Source organism: Archocentrus centrarchus, chromosome 18 (genome assembly GCF_007364275.1).
Source record: "Archocentrus centrarchus isolate MPI-CPG fArcCen1 chromosome 18, fArcCen1, whole genome shotgun sequence".
Lineage (NCBI taxonomy): Eukaryota > Metazoa > Chordata > Actinopteri > Cichliformes > Cichlidae > Archocentrus > Archocentrus centrarchus.
Genome location: NC_044363.1, coordinates 6,834,870 through 6,857,037, shown reverse-complemented (window position 1 = coordinate 6,857,037; position 22,168 = coordinate 6,834,870). Strand labels below are relative to the sequence as shown.

Sequence of the window (22,168 nt, the reverse complement as noted above, 5' to 3'; positions counted from 1 at the left end):
CCTGGGTGCATCACTTGTCACTTGAATAAATGATTTGTTTTCCAAAAGAATATGTCTCAAAAATAATGGCTGCTTGCCATGCAGTTGTTTATACAGTGCTTGTTTGTCCTTTATATGTGTTTCTATATATGATTTATTATATAAGTTGTAAGGCAGCAAAATGATAATTTAGCTATACATGGTAGGATGTGATTATGTTGGCACACAATGTAATTTCAATTTTATCTCAATACTGTATTATTATAGAGAACCTACTTTATAATCTGAATTGAAATAAACAGTTCAAGAAGATAGTCTTCGCCCATGTCATCAATGCTTCTCACGATAGACCCCAGAGTGAAAAATCCATACATTTGATGAGCACTTATTCTAAACGATTCATTATACATTTTAGAGTAACATATGCATATTTATATTTTAAATAGTACTGTGGTGTAAAATTCTTTCCTGAGAACTAAGTAACCAGCTAAAATCATCAAATAAGACCCACACCCAAGGTAATTCAATGTACTGCTACTTCTTGTATATGTCAATGTTTGGTTGATATCTAAAGAAAATGAGGTAAAAATAATACAATATTTGGAGGGTATATACATAAACAGTTTGCAGTTGTTCAACAAAAAGACATACAATTTTAAATTATAAGACTGCAATTAGTATAGAGATATATTGGTATTGGTACACTTTTCTAACGTATGTGACCTTTGCTGTGACTCTCCAAGTATGCCAGTTGGAAAACCCAGTGTTCAAAATGTGCTGAGGTCTTTTAATACACAGAATTTTTACAAACCCAAACTATTGCTGTTTAGAAATCAATGCTTTATTTTCAGCGTTGAGTGTATGTGAATATTAAGACATAGCCCATAACAGTGAACAGACATGGCAGACAGTAAATACAGAGCGAGAAAGAGCTGGAAAGTGACACTGTATGAAACTGATCAGTATTTTAAAGGCTGTCTTCTATGTGGATTTAAAAAAAAAAAAAAGAACAGTGCAGTACACAGTGCTGTTGCAGTTTCTGCTGAAAACCCATACACACAAGAGCCACATTTGCACATATATCGAATGGCTTTTTTTTTTTCTTCTTGCTGAACAAAATTCCCCTCTAATGGTGTGTAGTCTACAGATTAACAATTTATCTCCGAAATTGTAATTAAATCCTGTTTACTATATTTTTTCTAAAAACAAATCAAAGTTACTGAGAAGGCAATTCTATCAGTTTAAACAACATTCATGCGTAATACCAACATTAAGGCTCAATATCCAGTAAACAAAGGCCAGGTTACATTAGGAAACACAGCCTGATTTCTTTGAAACAATCAAATGTACCAGCAAATCCAAAAATCTTATTTCAAGTTGATGAGCAAAATCTGATACTAAGCAGCACTGTGGGGAAAAAAAAAAATATAGTCTTACCAGATCCTTGAAGACTGACAATCTGCACAAATGTGGAAATTACATGAATTTTTTTGCAGTTTACGGTGTTTACCGTATTGTGTTATTTTATTGAACATGCAGTTGTCTCATTATTAAAAATGATTTTGTCTTTGCTATCTGTAAAATGATTCAACATTCAACATCAAAACTGATGGCTACAAACAAATCAAGACTATTAAGTTAGCTTGTAATCAGTTATGTACAAAATCAACAGTATTAGCATTCAAAAGCTAATGGTTTTATAAGGTTGGTCATTGTACTGTACTGTACTGGGTTTTTTTTTAAACTAACTTATTAGATTTGAGTTAAAAGTGATGCTGACCCTGAAATGAGGTGCTGATGAGCTGTTTTTGCTAGCTGACTAGCTTGATATTTTAATTTAACAAAAGATAATAAATAAAGGAAACTTGACAAAACATTCAGAGCAGTTCCACTCACAATCCTATTACAATACAGCCTAAAGAATGAAATGTATAAAAAGAAGAAATTGCACGGGCACTTATGAAGTTCAATGCACATAGTGGAACACAATCAAATGGCAAGACTAAAAAAACTAATTAGATAAATGAAAAATAAATAAGCAATAAATAGAAGTAATAAAATATATAACTTAGAAAATCTCTGACCAACTGTGAACATAGTGAAGAGTTTCCCAGTTCCAGTTTCAGTAAAGATGAAATGTTGTGTAAGTAATTGATGGGATACCACTTAGGTTACCACAATCAACAAAGATGTTTTCAGTATATTAATAGTGCATGTTAAGTCTGCCCAACTCAGTGGTGATGGAAGTAACTTAAATTCCTATCTTGCCTATGTTTATGTAAATGCTATGAATTATCATTATTACTGTCACATAGCACTTTTTCCAAATGTAAATGGTAAATGCTTTGCAATTTAACATTACTTTAACTGTACTTTACTAACGTCACTGTAAATTGTTTTGTGAATTCGGTTTGTAAAATGGGAGCTTACAGTAGAAGCCTGGTATGTTTGATGTCAACAATCACATAATAACAGAGGCATGCTTCTTGAACACTGAGGTATTCTCTTCTTTTGACAGAATATGTGGAATTGTACAAGCGGGCAACACTTTTGCAGAATTCTTAAAGCATTCTAGAATCCCTGTCTATGGGGAAGAATGAATCCGGTTGTTAAGTGATGACGTACAATTCCATTTCCAGGTCCAAACTGTCACGTGATCAGTATGCCGCAATGCTGTGTCTCTGGTTGTTTTAACTGATCCGACTCAAATAAAACACACTCAGCTGTGATACCGATGAGAAAGAGAAGAGGAAATGGCTGCAGTTGATAAGGTATGTTACAATCTTCTTTAATAGTAAACAGTCGATGGTTCTGTCATTGCTGTTTATTTAGGCGCATTTGGACCCGGAAATGATGTCGGACTTGAAGACCAGATTGAAACATTCTAGAATTGCCTCCCCCTACAACTGATATTTTGCTGCCATGGTGGCAAGCAAAGAGAAGTACGTGAATATAGGCCATTTCCACTGCAGGAAATAGTGAAAAGTTGTAGGGAATACTAGTAAAGAGAAAACTGTTAGGCACAGCAGACGTAAATTGTTGTTGTTGTTGTTCTTGATCTCACATCAGCAGTTCTGCTAGCTTAAGTTATTTTAGAGCATTGTAAATTAAGTAATAGTCCTACATGTAGTAAAACTTGTTTGTCACATCATAAATTCGGTTGATCCTACAATGCAATGGAAACAGAATGGCTAGAAGGGCTGTAAATGTTCCTGCAATGGAAAAGCGGCCGCTGTTACTGATTCCAAATATGGTGATTACCAGCTTATGCGATATTATTAAAGGTATTCTCACAAATATATAGGATAGATTTATACTTTTTCACCATTGCAACAGATTTATCAGGAAAAATATATGAACACTCAAACCAAGCATAGACACATAATGCTGCTTGTCAAATCAACCCAATCAATCAATAATTCAGACAGTCAGAGTTAGAGTCAAGCAATCATTTCTAATAATGAATCTATTACCTAAGATTTGTAAAGAATACTATTATATGGGATCAAAATAAACATTCCATATTCAAACGATCCTAATGTACAAACGATGCTCAATGGGCTAAAAGTGGTCTATGTCTTAGAAATTTAGAACTTTCACTACCAGGCATTTCTCTTTCACCATATGTACAAATTAACATGTTTGAATGCTCCAGCACAATTGCAGTTCTCTCCCGCTGGGCCAACTTTAAGTTGAGCGCTTTGCTTAAGAGCTCCCTGGCTAGCTTTAAGAACTGGCAGCTAACGCTTGCTTCCAAGTCATAGAATTAAACTGTGGAGGTCTCTAATTATGTAGAGGAATTGAAAGACATAGATCTCTTTTAGCTCATTAGGCATTATTTTTGTCTATTACATACAACATGAGAAGGCAGAACATTAGAAAACTTTCAATGTTTCACTCCACTTTCACACATAATTTCCTCTATGTCCATATTTATGCCTTTGCTCCCTTTATGCCTTGTTGACCACATTGTAGATGTAGTTGTTTTTGAAGAAATTTTCATCATGTGACTTGTAGCAGATTGAGTTTTTTTTTTTTTCCTTTTGTTATTTAAATCCTTCCTCATTGCTCCATTTTTATGATGGTAGACTTGATGGTAGAGTTGCATAACTTTTGTCTTTCCATGCATCACACCTGTATCCCATTTTGCAATGTTTGGATGAGGGCAGCAAATTTGCCATTCCACCTTATGCGTGCCTGTCTTAAGCCCTCTTCAGACTTGTCTTGTTGCTGTCCATTTTTTTTTTTTTTGATGATCTTACCTGATCAGAGACACCAAAAATATCCAAATTAGGTTATTCCTGCATGGGTTCTGCTAATATAATTGTGGCAACTCAGCACGTTTTCATTGGCTTTTTCATCTCTTCTACTGTATTTATCACTTCTTCCAGATTTACAGGCAGCAGTAGAGGCTCATGCAGGAATTCACAGTATTTGACATTGCTCACTATATCTCCTGAATTCAACCACAGCTTTGTCATCCACCTCTCTTGTGCCTCCACGTCACCATCCCCCATCATCATCAAAGCCTCCATCATTGTAGGTAGCGGTAGACTTTAAAGCAATGATTGCCAGAGTCAGCCACTACAACATGTCCGTCTGATGTCAGAGCTAGACCTTGGGGTCCGTAAAGAGGGTCTGCTGATGTGTTGATATAGGACAGGAAGGAGCCACTGCCATCAAACACCTGGAAATATTTGATTAGGGAGAGTGTATGTAATTGATTTTTGAAGATAGGTAGCATTTATATGTGAAAGCCCTACACATCAGCGTTTTACCTGTATTCTGCTATTGCCCCAGTCAGCTACAATGATGTTCCCATTAATGTCCACAGCTACACCAGTGGGAGCATTAAACTGGCCATTTCCTTCACCATTTGAACCAAACTTCAAAACTAGTTCTCCCTCGAGGGTGAAAACCTTAACAGAGAAATAGTGAAGAAGACTTAAATCCTCTTGAAGCATCCTTGAGCTCATTACTAAATATCTGAGTAAAGATGAAAAAATGCATTATGTTGAGTACCTTGACAGAGTGGTTGTGGAAGTCTGTCACAATGATCTCGTTGTTTTTGTTGACTGCTGCAAAATGTGGACCTTCAGGACAGAAAAACGGAAAAAAGATTGTATCTGAATAAATCTCAATGAACCTATTATCAATTTGCTTCAGCCACATTTAATACTTTAATTTCACAAGTATTTTGGAGAAAGGCAAAACTGGCATTTGTGAATGTGAATAGTTTATAGTGAATAGTCTGTCAGATTGATTAAGGGTTACAGTTAAGGGTAAGGTCATGAAGTGGTTTAGATATTAGAGGTTTAAATGTTAAACACAATTTCAAGTGCATTCAGTTCTTGCAAACTATTCCACTGTCAACTGCCACTTCAGTACTTTCAGGAGCCTATGTTAGCATTCTGATAGCATAGGGTTAGGGTTAGACCTCATTTAGATTTCTGAGGTTTAGCTAAAACTTGAAGTGCTTTCGGATCTTCCACTTTGTTTGCCATTTTAACTACTTCAACACTCTACCCTCCTGGCACCGAGTGTCAGTCGGTGTTGTTTTCTAGACTAAATCTGGTCGATACACTTAAGCCAGGCATCTGAAGAGTTTGCAGAGGTATTGAGGAGGAAGCATATTTTTTGGCTACATTTAGACATGAATGGAACTTTTTTCCCTTGACACTTTCCACAGTTTCACCATTATTCAGACAAGCAAAGTTATGTTCAAATTCTTTTCAATGAGTCTTTGTAGGGACAGTAAACTTTAAAGTGGTTACTTTGCTGCTGTAATTATATTCACATTAACTGATATTTTAACTGCTTTCAGAGAAAGCCCAACTGGCACTTTCGGTGAATACATAATCTGGCATTTCACCTTAGCTAAGAGCTTTCTTTTTTCCATACCCATTTTCTGGGCATATATTCAATGGGAACATCTATTTTAACATTTCCTCTTAAAATAGCTGCCTAGTCCTCTTTATTGATCTTTATTGTTTAATTTGGTACACATTACCTGCAAACTGCTTGTCACCATTGCCTCGGCTTCCAAACTTAGTAATAAGCTTTCCAGTCAGTTGGAAGATGAAGACAGTGCAGGCTTTGTTGTCAACCACAATCACATGACCATTTTGGTCCACAGACACACCCTTTGGTCCCATGAGTCTGCCAGAGCCAAGTTTTGCCTGGTGGACAGCAAATACAACCAATAAGGATGCTGCATACATCAGACTGATGATCAGATTTGTATGCAAAGAAGTACAATAACCCATCAACCCCAGAAATATCAGCACACACACCTTGAACTTGCCCTCACAGGAGAAGATGCTGACCCACTTGTTGTCGTAGTCGGCGATGATGATGTCACCACTGGGGTGCACGGCCACACCAGTTGGGCGCTGTAGCTGACCTGGCGATCGTCCTCGTACCCCAAAGCGACTCTTAAATTCTCCCTCATTGGTGAAAATCTGAATGTATATAATGCACTGCTTAGCTTTTAACACAAATTTAGGGTTTAAAATTAACCCTTAAGCTTTTTGAGGACAGACCATACCTGAACGCACTGATTGTTGCTGTCAGCAATCAGTATCCTGCCATTGGAAGAGGCAGCTACTCCTTGAAGGTTGGTGAATTCTCCTTTATTCCTTCCCTTTGTTCCTGAAGAGTACAAAATGTAATTTGAAACTCTGTTACACATGTAATATGAAGGGATATAGAATTTTTTTTTCATTTGCAACTGAGGCACTAAATGAAGCTTAAATGGAGTAGATCTACACTCTCAAGCACCAAATATCCATGGATAACCAGAGTTTTTATGAAGTATTTCCCTTATGTCAAATGTTGGTGAAAAGTAAAAGTTGAAAAGTCCTTTTCAAGTTATTACAAAGACTTGTATCTAAGTTCAGTCACCGACCATTTCAAATTTTTCCATTGGAGGTCTAAATGTAAAATTATTTTCAAGACAAAAATGGGCTTTTCACCTTAATCTTCAAGCTCCTAGCAAAGTCGGATATGTGGGTTTGAACAGGTAGGCTTTTTTCTTTTTTTTTACATGTTTTTGAAACTCAGGCCATCATATGATGATTTTAACTGTCCCCAAACCCTGTCCTTTTTGTTCCATTAACTTTAATAAAATACTTTCAGTCATAAGGCCCCCATTGTCTTATTTTTCTAGCTATTTTAGACTATTCCAAAATAGAAACAGAATTTTCACAATTCCAGGACACATTTATAAAATGTTTAAGCTGGAATAATCCTAGACTAACTATAATGTCATAAATTATTATTAGTCTAACACACGTTTCATCATAAAGGAGTGCTAAGCATAATAAAACCAGTACTTGGTTTGGTGAATCTGAGCCATAAAATTTTTAAATCAGTACCTTAGTCCCTCCACGAACTGTAACATGGAAAAAAATCAACAAACTCTGGAACAGCCAGAAACAAAATTCCACCATGTTGCAAAAAATTACCCATATGACAGCGAGAAGTAAGCCCAAATTCATTCAAGTGTCTCAGAAAATTTTGTACATTACAGCATTAACCTCAATTGTGTCTAAAAAGAAAGTGCCAGAATATCCTGGTCTATCTGCACCTTTCTTCCAGATAAGTGTCTCACCGATCCTGAAGATAAGGTCATCCTCAATGGGGTTTTGAGTTTTGCGTCGCGGGGTGCCAAGGGCACTGCTGGCCCTCTTTGAGCCCTTCTTCTTCTGTCCAGGTGACTTCCCTCGTCGCTTCACCCCCTCTGAGGAACCAGTGGACGGAGTGGCATTGGCTGCTGAGTTGGTTGCTGTTGTGGTAGAGGGAGAAACCTGGAGAGCCAGCAAAAAGAAAATGCATTACACAGTTTTTAAATGTCTTTTTTTAAATTGGAAAACTTCCTACATCCTTTGCCACATCATTTTAGTTGTTCAAGTTCGATGCAAATTTAAAAATAAATGTGTTTCAAAATGAATTGCTTTCATTGTGTTGCATAATCATTGTGCCTTTACACCTGTACTGTAATTAAAAAATGATGATTTGTGAGAGGCAGATCTTTCTCAACAATGCCATAAGCTGATATGTCCACATTTTGGCTTTGTCAAAATGGCACTGATTGACACCCCAGGGATAAGAGCAGGCTGTCATTGTACATCACAGTTGAGGACAATATGAATTTGGCATTTTTGGTTGGACCGTTGTCATTCATTTATATTAAAAGATGGCTCCACCTACCTCTACTTCGGCCTCTAGAACTTTGGTGACAGTCAGTTTGAACGGACTTCCTTTGATGTGCTGATCATACAAACGGAGAGCCAGTGAGAAGTCGCCCTCCTTTGGCACCGTGTACACAAACTCATATGTCCCGTTCTTGTGATCCACTATCTCACCATCTACTATGCTGCCATCTGGGGTGAATACCTGCATGAACACGTGTTAATTTTTTCTCACTTTTTTATGTAAGTGTGAACACAGAATAGTGTTTCATGTGGGCGTAACACAAACCTCGGCAGAGAGAATTGCATTTCCACTCTTGCACGCTCCTCCCGACTTGTCTCTTGTTACGATGGTAACCGAGGCAGGGTGCCCAACAACGCACTGCTCAAGACCGGCACCCATGGCTTCACTCTGGCTTGCCACCGCACTTAGGAAGAGAAGAAAGATGAGTGTTGTTGAAATAGTATTAAATGCAAAAACACAGGCCTGAGCATTTTTCTTTATGCATGGTCTCACCTGGTTGTGACAATGGTCCCCAGGTTGTGTATAGACTTCCTCAGTCCATCTGTCTCCATCACCAGATCCAGTTGGTCATTCTCCTCCGGCTGGCATGGCAAACCAAGACCAGTGAGCTCTCCCAGCTTCTCCCACAGCTCTCGCTCCACCTGCAGGCTCGCCACACACGGCTCCCCAGCCAGAGATTCCTCTGCCTGGGTACAAGTGGCTGTGATGTCCCCCTCTCCCCGTACAAGGTTGTCTACCTGTGCTTGGAGAACCTGCAGACAGAAAAAAAAAACAACTTTCATAAGGTTCTGTTGTTCCACTTTATGTGCTTAAGTTAAAGAAGTACCAGTGGCCCGAGAGGTTGTACTTTTACCACAGAATTAAAGGAACAGTTGAATAAACATCTTGTTTTGACCTTTTGAAATTCTTGCAGCCAAACATTTGTTTACTTTCTGCTTGAGTCCATATGTAACTTCCAGCTCCATCAGCAGTACACTCTTTCGAACATCCAGCTGCTTGTGCAGGTCCTCGAAGCTCGATTGGATGTCCTCTTCAATGGAAGCTCTCTGATTCGTCAGCTGCTGGAGGATCTCCTTAACAAAGGACAATGCATCTGAAATCTGAGGGAGTCTAGAACGAGAGGTACAAAAGGGAAATGTCACTGAAACTTCTTTGAGATTTTCATGACCAAAAATTTCGAAAACATCAAGACTATTTTTTCTGTGTTTATGTGTGCAAACTATACTTTTTTAATGGGAACATGTAATTGTTACTGTCAAGCTTTAACATCCTGATAAATCATTTAAACCTAAAACTGTATTTTCCTTGTTGTCCACCAGATGTCGTCATCTCCTCATTTACTCCATGTCAGTTATTAGTTATTCATGATTGGCTGTTCCATGCGTTTTATGACATTGTGGTGATTGAGTTATAAGCAGCATCCTTACATTATACTTGCAGTTTAATTGAATATGTCAAATGTTATGAATATATGCATTAATTAGAATTAGCTGCACCTGTGGGATCTACAAGAATTATATGTTAACACCTGATAATGACTCTTTTTCAAAATGTTTGCACAGTGAGAACCTTTAATATTTTAAGTACATTTTAAATTTGGATTTTCACTATAATCCCACACATGAATGGCTATAAGTATGTTAAATATACATATTTTGTAGCATCTTTACATTTCTACAGCCAGCCCTTATGTATTTTAATAAATCTTTTCACTTTCTTTTTCCCCCACACATTTGAAGCATCTCACACTGGTTGGTACTGTTGTGTGTGTTTTTGACTCATACCAGCCAACCAGAACTCAGCAAACCTTTTTAGTCAAATTTTACACAGACACATTTGGTTGTTTCAGACAGGCAAAGGACGGACATTAACCAAACCCTTCCCCTAACCCCACACTGGGGCTCATCCTATCAATAATTCAATAAATGTCTGCATGTCTGTCATCTAGCTGTTCTTCATTTCTCTCAAGAGCCATTCATTCAATCCTCTTCACACTTTTGCAAACCTTTATTCAGCCAAAAAGTGAAAAATTGGGAGATTAAGAATCTCTTTTATGAGAGAGTCCTGGGCCCAAATGGGCCAAAGCAGCATGGTCCTTTAGATATGCAGTTGTCACCATTTGAAAAAAGTTGGTTTCTATTCTTTTCACAAGTTTGAATTGTCTGTGAGGCATTTAGGGAACATGTCTAAGTTGCAGCGAAAAACACTCACCACAAATGGGCACTGCCCTAGTGATGAGAGAGCCCCATGCTGGCCTTATGCAAGTAATAAAAAATATAGCAAATGATAAATCCCTTATAAACCTCAGCAGATATTTATCACTGACGTACTTCAGCAATTCATAAGACAAAAAGTAATTTAGCATCAAATACTTTTCTCTTTTGGAAGGGGGGGGTCTTTAAGTGTCACTGTACATTGGAGTAAAATAAGGGTTAGTTGAATAGACTGAATAAGATCGATTAATGTTGTATAAGGTGTTTCAACCCATACCTGCTCTGAACAGCCCCCAGTCTCTCCTGCAGGTTGTTGCGGTGCTGCTCTAGGGCTTGGCTAATGGGCACCTTAGGATGCTCTGCATGGTCCGGCAGACAGTCTTCACAGAGTGCGCACTTGCAGGCCGAACAGTACAGGTCAGCCACCTGCAGATAGAGAGGTTTACATGAAGGAAGAGAAGATAGAGATGGAGAAAAATGTTTGGCCTCTAATGCACCTGAATGAGCACCCAGATACATTTAAAATGCATGTTTGTTCTCAGTTTAGTTCCATTATTTTATCATTAATAGGCAGGAATTGGATTAAATAGAAGCAACATATAGGTCATGTGGGTCAGGCTTCGGTCTTGCACTTTGCAGTACCAGATGGGTTCAATAACATCTGTACAAGCCATAGACCTCATTCTACTTTCTCTGTCACAGTTTAATGATAAGATTGTTAAAATTCTCACATCTGTCCCATAAACCTGTGTTTTTACAGAACATTGTATTCCTTAGCAGGAATAATTTTTCTGTCTTTCTGTGTGGCAGTCATTATAAACATACATATGAATATGAACATGCAGAATCTATAGGCAGGGGGCAAGTAGTTGTAGTCGTATTTACTGTAAAAAAGAAAAATATGTAATTTAACAGGATTTGTTGGTAAATTTTACAGAATTGTATTATTCTGTAATTATATTTTATTTTTTTTTATATTTAAAAAAAATCAATAAAATTACAAAAAGCAGACAATGGATTAACAGGTCTGATGTAAAATAATATGAAAAAAATGACCTGTGAATAAACACGTTTTGTTTGGTTTTTTTTTAAAGAATTTTGTTTTCCACACAAAAAGACTATAAAAATACAGTCACAACTGTAAAATTCATCCATCAGTCCATCTTTCTTCCACTTATCCTTTTCAGGGGTTTTTTTTTTTTTTTCTGGTGCCCCATCTGCCAGATTATTTCCATTTATTAAATTGTTTTTCTGGCACCACATCTGGCAAAATATAATCTGACTATCATCTGATGACAATTAATCTTTTATTTGCTTTTCTTAAAAAAATTATTTCCAGAACATCTTGGCCCAGACATCCACTGACTACAACAGAATCCCCAAGAAGTGCCCACAGAGGCCAAGTCATTAGGTCATAGATCATGGGTTAATATATGGGTGTGGCAGGAACTCTAAACAAGGACAAAGTTCCTTAAGGGACAAGAAAGTCTTGAGTTTAATCAGCTGAAACTGCCTTCAAAATTTTTGGCTTATTTTGGTTCTTGGCTGATATCAGGACAAGTTTTTGCTTCCTTTCATGTATGAGGTACTTTAGATCTTTTGTATCTTCAAAAACTAGTTATTAGACATCCCAGACATAAATATGCCACAGACTCTGTACATGTATATTGAATTCTTACCTTCCCTGCATGTTGCGGGCAGGCGTTTTTTCCGGGTGGAGCCTCCAGGACGGTGCACTCCTCACTGCTGCTATCTGGGGAGTGTTGGTGGGCCTCCATCTGCAAGCGCCAGCCTGGTGAGGGTGAACCTCCAAACACACCCCTGTTTCCACACTGCAGCCAGGGGAAGGGGCTTTATGTTTGGATACAATGCTCCAGTTTTACTTTTTGTAATGTTTTGGAAACTCCTGTTTTGGAAACACCCTTTTATTCCATTGTGTATTCAACAGAAAAGGATTCAATTTTCATATTAACTCCTTGTGATAACTCTTGGCACATGCTGGATCTCAGGAAAAGCATGTCAGTGTTTCACACCCAATGACCGATGTAGGTTTTGTTTTTCTCTAATTTCAGGGTGTAATAATCCAAGCGTGCTTGTAGTCAATGAAACTTGGCATCCATTATTCCATTATATTCCCACTGAGTGAAAAGAGGGTCCAGGCATCCACATCTAGGTACACATCCCATTTAAAAGATCCTTCTGCTTCCATGTGTTGTCCCACAATGCACAAAAACAAATAGAGCTATAGTGAATCAAGTAGGTAGACAGTTCTCTTTAGATTGAGCCAAAAGCAGTGGACCTTGGTGTTTATTTAATTCACAGAGGGTTCAAGCTGAGGGCAGATTCCACTGTATCCTGGGAAAACGAGACAGAGAGAGGGATGAGGATTAGTTTGAAAAGCAGATAAACATAAAGATTTTATACTTAAGCTCTTAACTCTTGCTAAATTCCTTCATACTATGTCATCAGTCCCAGTATTAAGTGTGATCAAGTAGGTTTACAGGTAGATTACACCTAAAATGTTGGTCACAGTGTTAAAAAGACTCAACCTGATCTTCCAGCTGTCATTAGATGGACCTGTAAATATTCTGTCCACAATACATTTAAAATGTGCATTTAGTTAAAGTGTGGCATTTTAAAGAATTCAGTAATAAATTGAATAATAAATAATAAATTTGGTTCTGTCTGCATTTTCCAGTGCAACAAACTGTGATTTTTTTATTTATTTTTTTATCATGTACTGTAGGACACACACCTGAAGACCCATTTTCAGGTGTCCACACTGATCCAGCCTCATCACCACCATCATGTCTGTGCCATTCAAAAGAGTTTTTAAAAAAAGCAAAAAACAAACTGTGACCTGGAACACTTTGTGCTGTGAATGAACCGAGCCGTCACTCCTGCTCTCAGCACACTGCCAGCTAAATTTAGACTACATTTTTTGGGATTAAAGGGGACATGATTGCTTCACTTTTTGTTGTATTTCCTCCTAGTTGGTAAACCCCATCACGCCACCCCCTCCATTTCCATGCAGTCTGTTACCATGGAAACCACAACCACCCTCCCCACCTAGCTCCTTCTCTCTTCATCACTTTGAAGACATTTTGGTGACCTACATTACTGCTTCCAGAAGCTCTTTATTAGTATCTTACTCCACATTTGCTTTTCTTGGTGGTGCAACAACATGCGGTCATCTCCTTATCTGTGGATCGTGCCATCTGTCCATGGGATTCTTAGATTTAACTTTGGATTGTACCATCTGGGAGAGTCTATGCAATTAGGTGAAAAAGTAAATTGACCCGTAATGCTTCCATAGGAATCAAGAGGGTAAGCAGCACCCAGGAGCTTCTCATCAAATGATTAACTGATCATCAGGAAGTGTGAGCATCTCTATAAAACAAAAGCTTTGGCAGTTTCCTGGTCTGGAAAATTCAGTTGTGTCTTACACAGTACCGCAGTCTTCCCAGGAGTGGAAGTCCCAGATAGTGCAATGCTCAAAGAAATTGGAAAAAACCCCAAAAGCTACATCTCAGAGTCTACAAAGCTCAGTTAGCGTGTTAGATGTTAAAGTTCAAGAAAGTACAATTAGAAAAACACTGAACAAGTATGAACAAGTATGTGTTTTTTCTCTCCAAAAACATAGCAGCATGGCTTCGGTTTTCAAAGCGAACAAACCACAAGACTTCTGAAGCAACGTTCTTTGAACAGACAAGACCACAGTGGAGATTTTTTACCATAATGTACAGCACCACGTTTGGCGAAAAACAAAAAAAAACACACACACACATTAAACAGCCAATGATTTTCCCCAATGCAGTTACAGATTTCTGGAGAAATCTCCATTACAGAGGCAGCATCATTGTCTGTGGGGAGGAGAAAACATGAGCATGGGTTTCATGTGCAAGGATGGAAATTTTACATGTAAAAACATTTAATATTAAATAATATTACACATATTTAAGTGTGTATATAAATATATACTATTTTATTGTTTAAAATAACTTTTTGTCATTTAAAAATGCACATGTTGTTATTTTGTTTATAATTATGTCCTTAATTGTTGTTTGTAACTGATCCTGTTTTTTTATTTTATTAATTTAATATTTTTTTGTTAAATTGCTGTGCAGTGCATCTAAGCATCTGTCATGCTTAGATGCATTGCAAAAACATGACTTTTTATTATGTAAAATTACTGTATTACTATGATACAATATGTTTAAATAAAAACATGAGAAAACTGTAAATAATATCACTTTTATTAGAGGAAAAGTAGTGTGTATTTTTCCTTTGATTTTCCATGTAATTTGCTGTTTTTCTTTCTCTGTAATTCCCTGTAAATTATATTAAGTCTGAAAAACACAGATACGAGCAGCCTGACTGCTCTCCTCCTCTTTGTGTCTGCTCTCTAGGTTTATTTTTCATTGTCTCTGTTTTTGGCCCAAAGTTTAAATACTCCCAAATCTGTGTGTAAAATATAACAGGGAATATTCTCATGAATAATTCATAAAGAGGAGGGATTATGATTATGAGTTCTCTGTGATCTCGAACATAATCCTGTTTTAACACCTCCCCCCAAAATGTTCTCTTCAAAAGACACAACCTCTGCCGATGTGAAAGCAGCCTTACACAGACAAGTCCACACTTTATGTCTGTCACACACACACACACACACACACACACACACACACACACACACACACACACACACACACACACACACACACACACACACACACACACACACCATGTCTCTTCTAACCAGTCATTTCCCAACTTGTCCATTCAAATATTCACTGCTATACAATGCTGCAATGGATTGTGGGACAACACTGAGACTCTATTTTGCTGTGTTTGTGTATTTGTGTGAGCTTGTGTTGTGCGGTGGCTGCCTGGAGCTGTCACAGAGCAAGAAACAATTGAACCCTTTCTCTGTGTTTTGTTTTCTCTCCCCGCAGATTCACCAAGAAGAACTCCGGCCATTCATCAGTGCTTTGAATGTATCTGCATGCTCTGTGGACGCTCAAAGTTCTGTTTGTTCTTACTGACCTGCTTGTTTTTAAGCTTCTGACACAATTTTATCTTCTTCAGATTTACATCAACCCACAAATCAAACCCTCCCATGCAGCTAGTTGGTAAATCTCATACAGGGCACTATATAAGCTGCTTTAACCTGTCCACGGGAGCTGTTGCTACAAATCTGCAAGCCCACCTCTGACTCAGTGTCATATTTGTTGTCACTGCCTGCTGTGTTCTATACGCTGCTGCTCTCAATGCCTCTGTTTTCCCATGTATGCATGTGGAGGGGCAGGGAGGTCCCAGCAAATATAAATTACTGCAGAGGGAAATAATCACCTTATTTGAATATTGTGGTCCTGACTGGAGATATTTTCACCACATCCCTCACCTGAGTGCAGGTTATTAATGTAGACACTTTACAAATATTGCAACTAAAAGTCCAGTATGTCTATCTGGGGATGATTCATTGTAAAAATTATTCTGTAGGAGTCACTTTGCGCTCTTTAAAAATAAATAAAACACGCAGTGGTGTTATAAACCAATTTAGCATTAAAAGGGCAATTAATGTACCATAAGCTGCAGTACAGGATTTATTTTATTTCTGCCTTACTGCAGTATAAAAATTGATTAACTACAGGGACCCGCAGTACAGTTATTAAAAATGGATGGAGCAACAGGAGAGGAATAAAATGAAGAGTGCAAGCAGGGTGGAGGGGATGGAGGAGAATGTCCATGAAAAGGAGAAGTTTACCAGATCCAGGACATCTCCAAAATGATCACTTCTCACTTGGGCCAAAGAAACACACAAACATACAAACAGAAATGATCATGTAACCCCCTTTTTGCAGCAGATCAAATATGCTAAGATTTGCATAAAGAATAAACAATCAGAAACCTGCGGTTCAGAAACGATGCCTCAAAAATCTATTAATTCCATCTGAGCTGAGTCTGAAACAGCTACTTTAAAGACTTCTTACTCACAAAGATGCTAACATTAGCTTTTGATGCTGCACCAAACTAATATTTGATGTGTTTGTTTGATAAAATGTGCTATTTTTAAGTAGTTGTACTACACCTGTAAAGATAAACTATAACACAAATGCTGTAGTAGCTCACTGGGTTCACAGCCCGTCACTATTTAGAGATTATTGGCTGTGAAATAACAAATGTGACCCTGACCTTGAGCACAATTAGAGTGAGGATCCACATGTTTCTCTAAAATCTGACCACTACTCTAGGAGGAGCAGGTCATGTGAATTGTGGTGGGACTGATACGTTTCCATAGGATGAACTCATCGGTCGTTTGGCCAGATGAGCTAAAAATGGTTTTAACTTATCTGGCCCGACATTCTCACCATTTATAGGTAAAATGAGATTAATTTGGGCATGCTCATTATCAGTTCACTAAAATTATAGAACATGCTAAAAGATCAACAGTCTCAGGGGTTCAAAAAATTACACACAAGTCCAAAAACCGCTGTTCATCTAAGGGCCACAAGACGCTGGCTCCAAAAGTGAGTCAATTTCCATAAACATCCATGTTAAAATGTCCAAATTTACAGCAGAAATAAACATATTTACAGCCTGCTACAAAAATATCATAGCAGCTGTACAAATGGTTATTGGTCCTTGACCGTGGCGCCACATATCTGCAGCCTGAGGGGAGTAACCTGAAGAGCTTACAATAAAAACATAATCTCTGATGTGATTTCTTGCACACAGCATCAACCTGTGGCTCAAACATGAGTTTATCATCAATCAGGGTGCCAAGGTACTGACATTAATATCTAAGAAGGGAGACTTACACCACTGTATGACATCATCAACCACCGGGCCATGGTCAGAGTCTCCATGGCTCACCAAAGAGAGGACAACAGAGTCATCAGCAAACTTCAGTATGTGATGCCCTGTGTGCCGGCTCCAACAACCATTTGTATATAAAACAAATAGAAGAGGTGATAAAAGAACCTTGGATATGGTGACCCATGGCTTATTGTTTGGATAAATAACAATACACTTCTGAGGAATAATCAACACTTCACAGAACTTAATGTAGGCAGACACCATCTCTGTGAGTGTATCCAAGTCTTCGCAAGAACTTGTAAAAACGTCCCAGTCTGTGAGGCTGTAACGGTCCTGGAGCTGCCGAATGAAGTCACATGACCAAGCCGGGACTAACCTTCGTTCCGGCTTGTGTTTCCTCGGGACCGATGTGTATGACGAAACCAAGTAACCACTGTAGTGGTCGGACTCAACAACAGTTACAATTATTTGTGGAAATTCCCTCAGCAAGTAGAAGGGGCATAATGAAACTGATAAAAGTTCAATATCAGAGGTACACACGGACTCTCTGATGACAAGTGTTACACCAACTTTTGTTGATATAGAGACACACACACCCCGACCAAGTGACTTCCCAGACTTCCCCACCGTGGGGTCTCTTGTCAACACGAAAGGGAACGCCAAATCCACCGAACTCCACTTCGGAAGGCGGATCGCGCTCTTTCAGCCACGTCTCACTGAAGGTGAGGAGACAAGATGTTTTATACTCCACCAGGAACTTGATGGATGATGGAAAATCATCATTTCAATTTGAAATCCTTATTAATCAAAGCAGTTTCATTCAAAAATAAATAAAAAAAGACAGTGTAGACACCTGAAACAGTAATACATGAATTTCATTTGATTCTGAATGCCAGGTCAACAGCACCATTCTATGGTTCTCACAAACTACTCGTATTTAATTAGAGAGAGACTTACATCATCTTGGCTCAGCAGACCAGAGTCCATCAGAGGATCGTGAGATTTCTTCAGAACTCAACGGGAAAAAAGGCCATCCTGTCTGCAGCCGAGACAGAAAAGCACCAGTGGAACCAGTTTCTGAATAGCTCGCCAATAAAGCCACAGCGTGGCATCACACACACACACACACACACACACACACACACACACACACACACACACACACACACACACACACACACACACACAGGCAGGTAATCTGATCTGTCTCCTTTTATATTCCCGTGGGAATGTTTCTGTTTTTCTTTTTGTTTTAAGCACTCTGCAGGTCTCTCCCTCTCTCTCTCTCTCTCTCTCCTTCTCTCTCGTAGTTTGTAATTACTTTTTTATGGCGATTTTGTTTTCTTTTTACTTTGTAGAGACTTTTTAAAATGTTTTTCCACTTCATGCATTTCTTTATTTTAATTTATACCTTTGTGTGTGTGTGTGTGTGTGTGTGTGTGTGTGTGTGTGTGTGTGTGTGTGTGTGTGTGTGTGTGTGTGTGTGTGTCTAGTTTACAGATTTCTCTTCATTGGCTCCCTGTTAAATCTAGAATAGAATTTAAAATCCTTCTCCTCATCTACAAGGTCTTGAATAATCAGGCCCCATCTTATCTCAAAGACCTCATAGTCCCATATCACCCCAATAGAGCACTTCGCTCTCAGACTGCTGGCTTACTTGTGGTTCCTAGGATACTTAAGAGTAGAATGGGAGGCAGAGCCTTCAGCTTTCAGGCCCCTCTTCTGTGGAACCAGCTCCCAGTTTGGATTCAGGAGACAGACACCCTCTCTATTTTTAAGATTAGGCTTGATCAAGCGACCCTCAACCATCCCTTACTTATGCTGCTATAGGCCGAGGCTGCTGGGGGGTTCCCATGACTCACTGAGTGTTTCTTTTCATTCACCTCCTTTTACTCTGTTTATACTCCACTCTGCATTTAATCATTAGTTATTATTAATCTCTGGCTCTCTTCCACAGCATGTCTTTTGTCTTGTCTCTCTCCCCTCAGCCCCAACCAGTCACAGCAGATGACTGCCCCTCCCTGAGCCTGGTTCTGCTGGAGGTTTCTTCTTGTTAAAAGGGAGTCATCAAGTACTTGCACATAGGGGGTCGTTTTGATTGTTGGGTTTTCTATGTAATTATTGTAGGGTCTTTACCTTACAATATAAAGTGCCTTGAGGTGACTGTTGTGATTTGGTGCTATAAAAATAAAACTGAATTGAATTGAAGAACCGATAAGCTCAGGCCTCCATCATCCATCCTTTTTGCAGTTGGTGAGAATCACTGCTCGTCCTCCAGTACTGGTCAGATTTTAGTGAAACCTGAACACACTGATCACTTAAAGGGTCTTCAGCCAAACAGGTCAGGGTCACATGTAATTATGTTCATGACTTTGCCAAGTCATGAACATAAGGTTCTTAATGTTGCTAAATGTTTCATCCATGATGATCAACATCATCATGATCATCATAATCATGATCATGGAGGGTGTGGTCCTCTTGGTTGACTCCCACATTATGATAATGTCGCATATTTTCATGCTTTTTATGGCCGTGGTTACTGCTGACCATGTAGTCGTAATACTCCTGAACTCAGACACTTTCATTTAGTGGTGAACAGGGTCAATTTGTCCTGATTGTTTGCAAAGCTCTGTTTGCCGTCAGTGGCTTCCAGTTCTCTGTAAGTATCACTGATGTTCTGGATCTTCTGCTTGTAGATGTTTTGTGTCTCTTTGTGCATCCTTGTAGTGATACTGTTATCTTCTCAGAGTCGTCTTATATCTTGTTTCTCATTTTTCAGGTTCTCTGTAATTTTGCTTCTCTTCATGGTTGCGTTTGTTTGTGTTGTTTTTTCATGTTTTTTTGTCATTTTGTGTATGTGTTGCTTTTCTCTGTTTTTATACCCATGAGTTTTGTTTAGCATTTTTTTCTCATTGGTTGTGCTGCTGTAGTTTTGCATGTTCTCATGCTAATTTGACTGTTTAATGTCTTCTTGAGTTTTTTTTTTGATGGTTATTTTTTGTTTTTTGCATGTCTTCGTAGTCATTTGACATTTTTCATGGCTGTTTCTTGTCTTCTTAATTTCATATTTCCTTAAACTCTTTTAAGTTGTTGCTTCTATTTGAAGTGCTTGCTGTGTTTTTGCATTTTATTTAAGCTCATTTTGAATCTCTTTAGTGATTTTGAGAGTTTTTCAGTTTTATTTCTTTCTCAGTACTTTTTTGCCCTTGTAGAATTTTTTTGTCTTCATCTGCTGTCATTTTGGATTGAGTTACATTTCTCTGTGGTTAGTCTTTGTTAGTGTGTCTTTGGACTTTGCACTTCTTTTGTAGCCACTTTGTTTTTCTTTGAAGTTTTTGTTTGCAAAGAAAGTAAACATTGTAAGTCTCATCAAAATCATTTCACATTTCTTCTCAGTTATTTTTTAGTTATTTTATGACTTTCAGCTTTCAGTTTTGTGCTTCTTTGCAGTGATTTTGTGTCTTTTTCATTTTTCTTTGCTTGTAGATGTTGTGCATGTTTTCTGACTAATTTATACCATTTTTTGGAGACAATCTTCCAGCTTTTCAGTCATTTCTGCATTTTTCTCTTCATCTCTGTGGTCAGTTTATTTATAGATTTATTATTTTAGTCACTTGATTGACTTTCCATCAAGAAACAGCAACTTCACACATTGAAGAAGCTCTGACCCGCTGCTCCCTGACCCTGCTGCCTGTTCTCTAATCCAGCCCATCCGTCCTATTTGTGTGTGCATGTCTGTTATTACATGGCTGTAGAAAGGAAAGCAGATCAGCCAGTTTCGATTTACAGAAGTGACGTACCTCCTGTTACTGCTAGCACTCAGGATGCTAACCTGCATATAGAGGCCTGAGTGCATGCACGCATGCACGCACGCTCACACACACACACACACACTTGTATTTGCTTTAGCTGATCAATTTGTTCCAGTTTGTTCATTCACTCAGCCTCCACCTTCATCCATCTGTAGTCTGTCCATCCTCATCCTTCCCTCCCTCCCTCTCTCTCTCAGGAAAACACAGCATGCTACAGCTGCTGCTACTGTCATTCCTCCACCCATCAATCATCCACCCATCCATCTCTCCATCCGCCTGTCTGTCCTCTCATCTTGGAATTGAAAGCGAGCACTCACCATGTTTTCCTCAGACGCAGCCGATCACTGTGGCTGTCCGTTTTCCAGCCTGAACCCATCGCGTCATGAGAGCGTCTTGTTTGCTGCCTCTCCTCTCAGTGTGTGTGCGTGTGTGTGTGCGGGTGTGTGTGTGTGTGCGTGCGTGTGCGTGCGTGCGCGTGTGGGAGGGGGAGGATATCATCGTCACGGCAACACCAGCAGCTTGCAGCAGCACCACACAGAGGAGGGAGGGGATGAAGAGGGGGAAGAGGAGGAGGGCACCAAACATCGTCTTTTCGACATCCACCAATCAGGAGCTAGATGGAGAGAAGAGGCCAGAGGTGATTGGCTGTTCTGTTAATCAGTTATTCAGTGAGAGTGAGGGAGTTTGACTCTCTCTCTTTATCTCAGTGTCTCTCTCTCTTCCTTTAATCCACTCAGTCATTTTAGATTAAACACATTTAACATGTTATTTAAATCAAATATGAAAATTATATAAAGATAAAATCATTAATTTGTGTTGTTCACTCAACAGTTATTTTTATTATTATTATTATTTTGTCAGTTTATCACTTGCTGGTTGGCTGCTGTGCCTTAAACCCAACAGGAAGTGCAGAATCCTACAGATTTAATCTGAGCAACCTGATCTTTGACAGCTTTAATCGAGGAACCATCACAATGATAACGTAGAAAGCTTTTCAGGTTTTGTTGAAGGGTTTGGTAAAATTTAATCCTTTGCTGCTGTAAAAGAATCTCTTATATCTCAAACTTTACGTTTATGATAAAAGTTCCCACCCAGAGAAAAACTACACTCACTGGCCACCTGTTAAAG

At 38.6% G+C, this 22,168-nt stretch overlaps 1 protein-coding gene across 1 annotated transcript; it reads right to left on the bottom strand.

Moving 5' to 3' along the window:
• Positions 1 to 824: 824 nt before the first annotated feature.
• On the bottom strand, positions 825 to 21,544 carry LOC115797160 (tripartite motif-containing protein 2-like). The gene is made up of 15 exons (XM_030753657.1): positions 21,358 to 21,544; positions 18,186 to 18,267; positions 12,089 to 12,764; positions 10,687 to 10,835; positions 9,126 to 9,306; positions 8,689 to 8,948; positions 8,461 to 8,599; positions 8,191 to 8,376; positions 7,592 to 7,787; positions 6,527 to 6,630; positions 6,273 to 6,440; positions 5,990 to 6,158; positions 5,002 to 5,072; positions 4,758 to 4,898; positions 825 to 4,666 (listed from the first exon to the last, which is right to left on the bottom strand). The coding sequence occupies exons 3-15, from the start codon at positions 12,185 to 12,187 to the stop codon at positions 4,514 to 4,516; spliced, it is 2,016 nt and encodes a 671-aa protein (XP_030609517.1). The 5' UTR covers positions 12,188 to 12,764; positions 18,186 to 18,267; positions 21,358 to 21,544; the 3' UTR covers positions 825 to 4,513.
• Positions 21,545 to 22,168: the final 624 nt, after the last annotated feature.

What these genes read in the sequence shown, in the direction of transcription:
- LOC115797160 (XM_030753657.1), bottom strand. Translation starts at nt 12,187, where the DNA reads ATGGAGGCCCACCAACACTCCCCAGATAGCAGCAGTGAGGAGTGCACC. An exon ending in CTGGGGGCTGTTCAGAGCAG is followed by an intron (nt 9,307 to 10,686) that starts GTATGGGTTGAA and finishes CTCTCGTTCTAG; the next exon opens with ACTCCCTCAGATTTCAGATG. An exon ending in ATGCAATTCTCTCTGCCGAG is followed by an intron (nt 8,377 to 8,460) that starts GTTTGTGTTACG and finishes GTGTTCATGCAG; the next exon opens with GTATTCACCCCAGATGGCAG.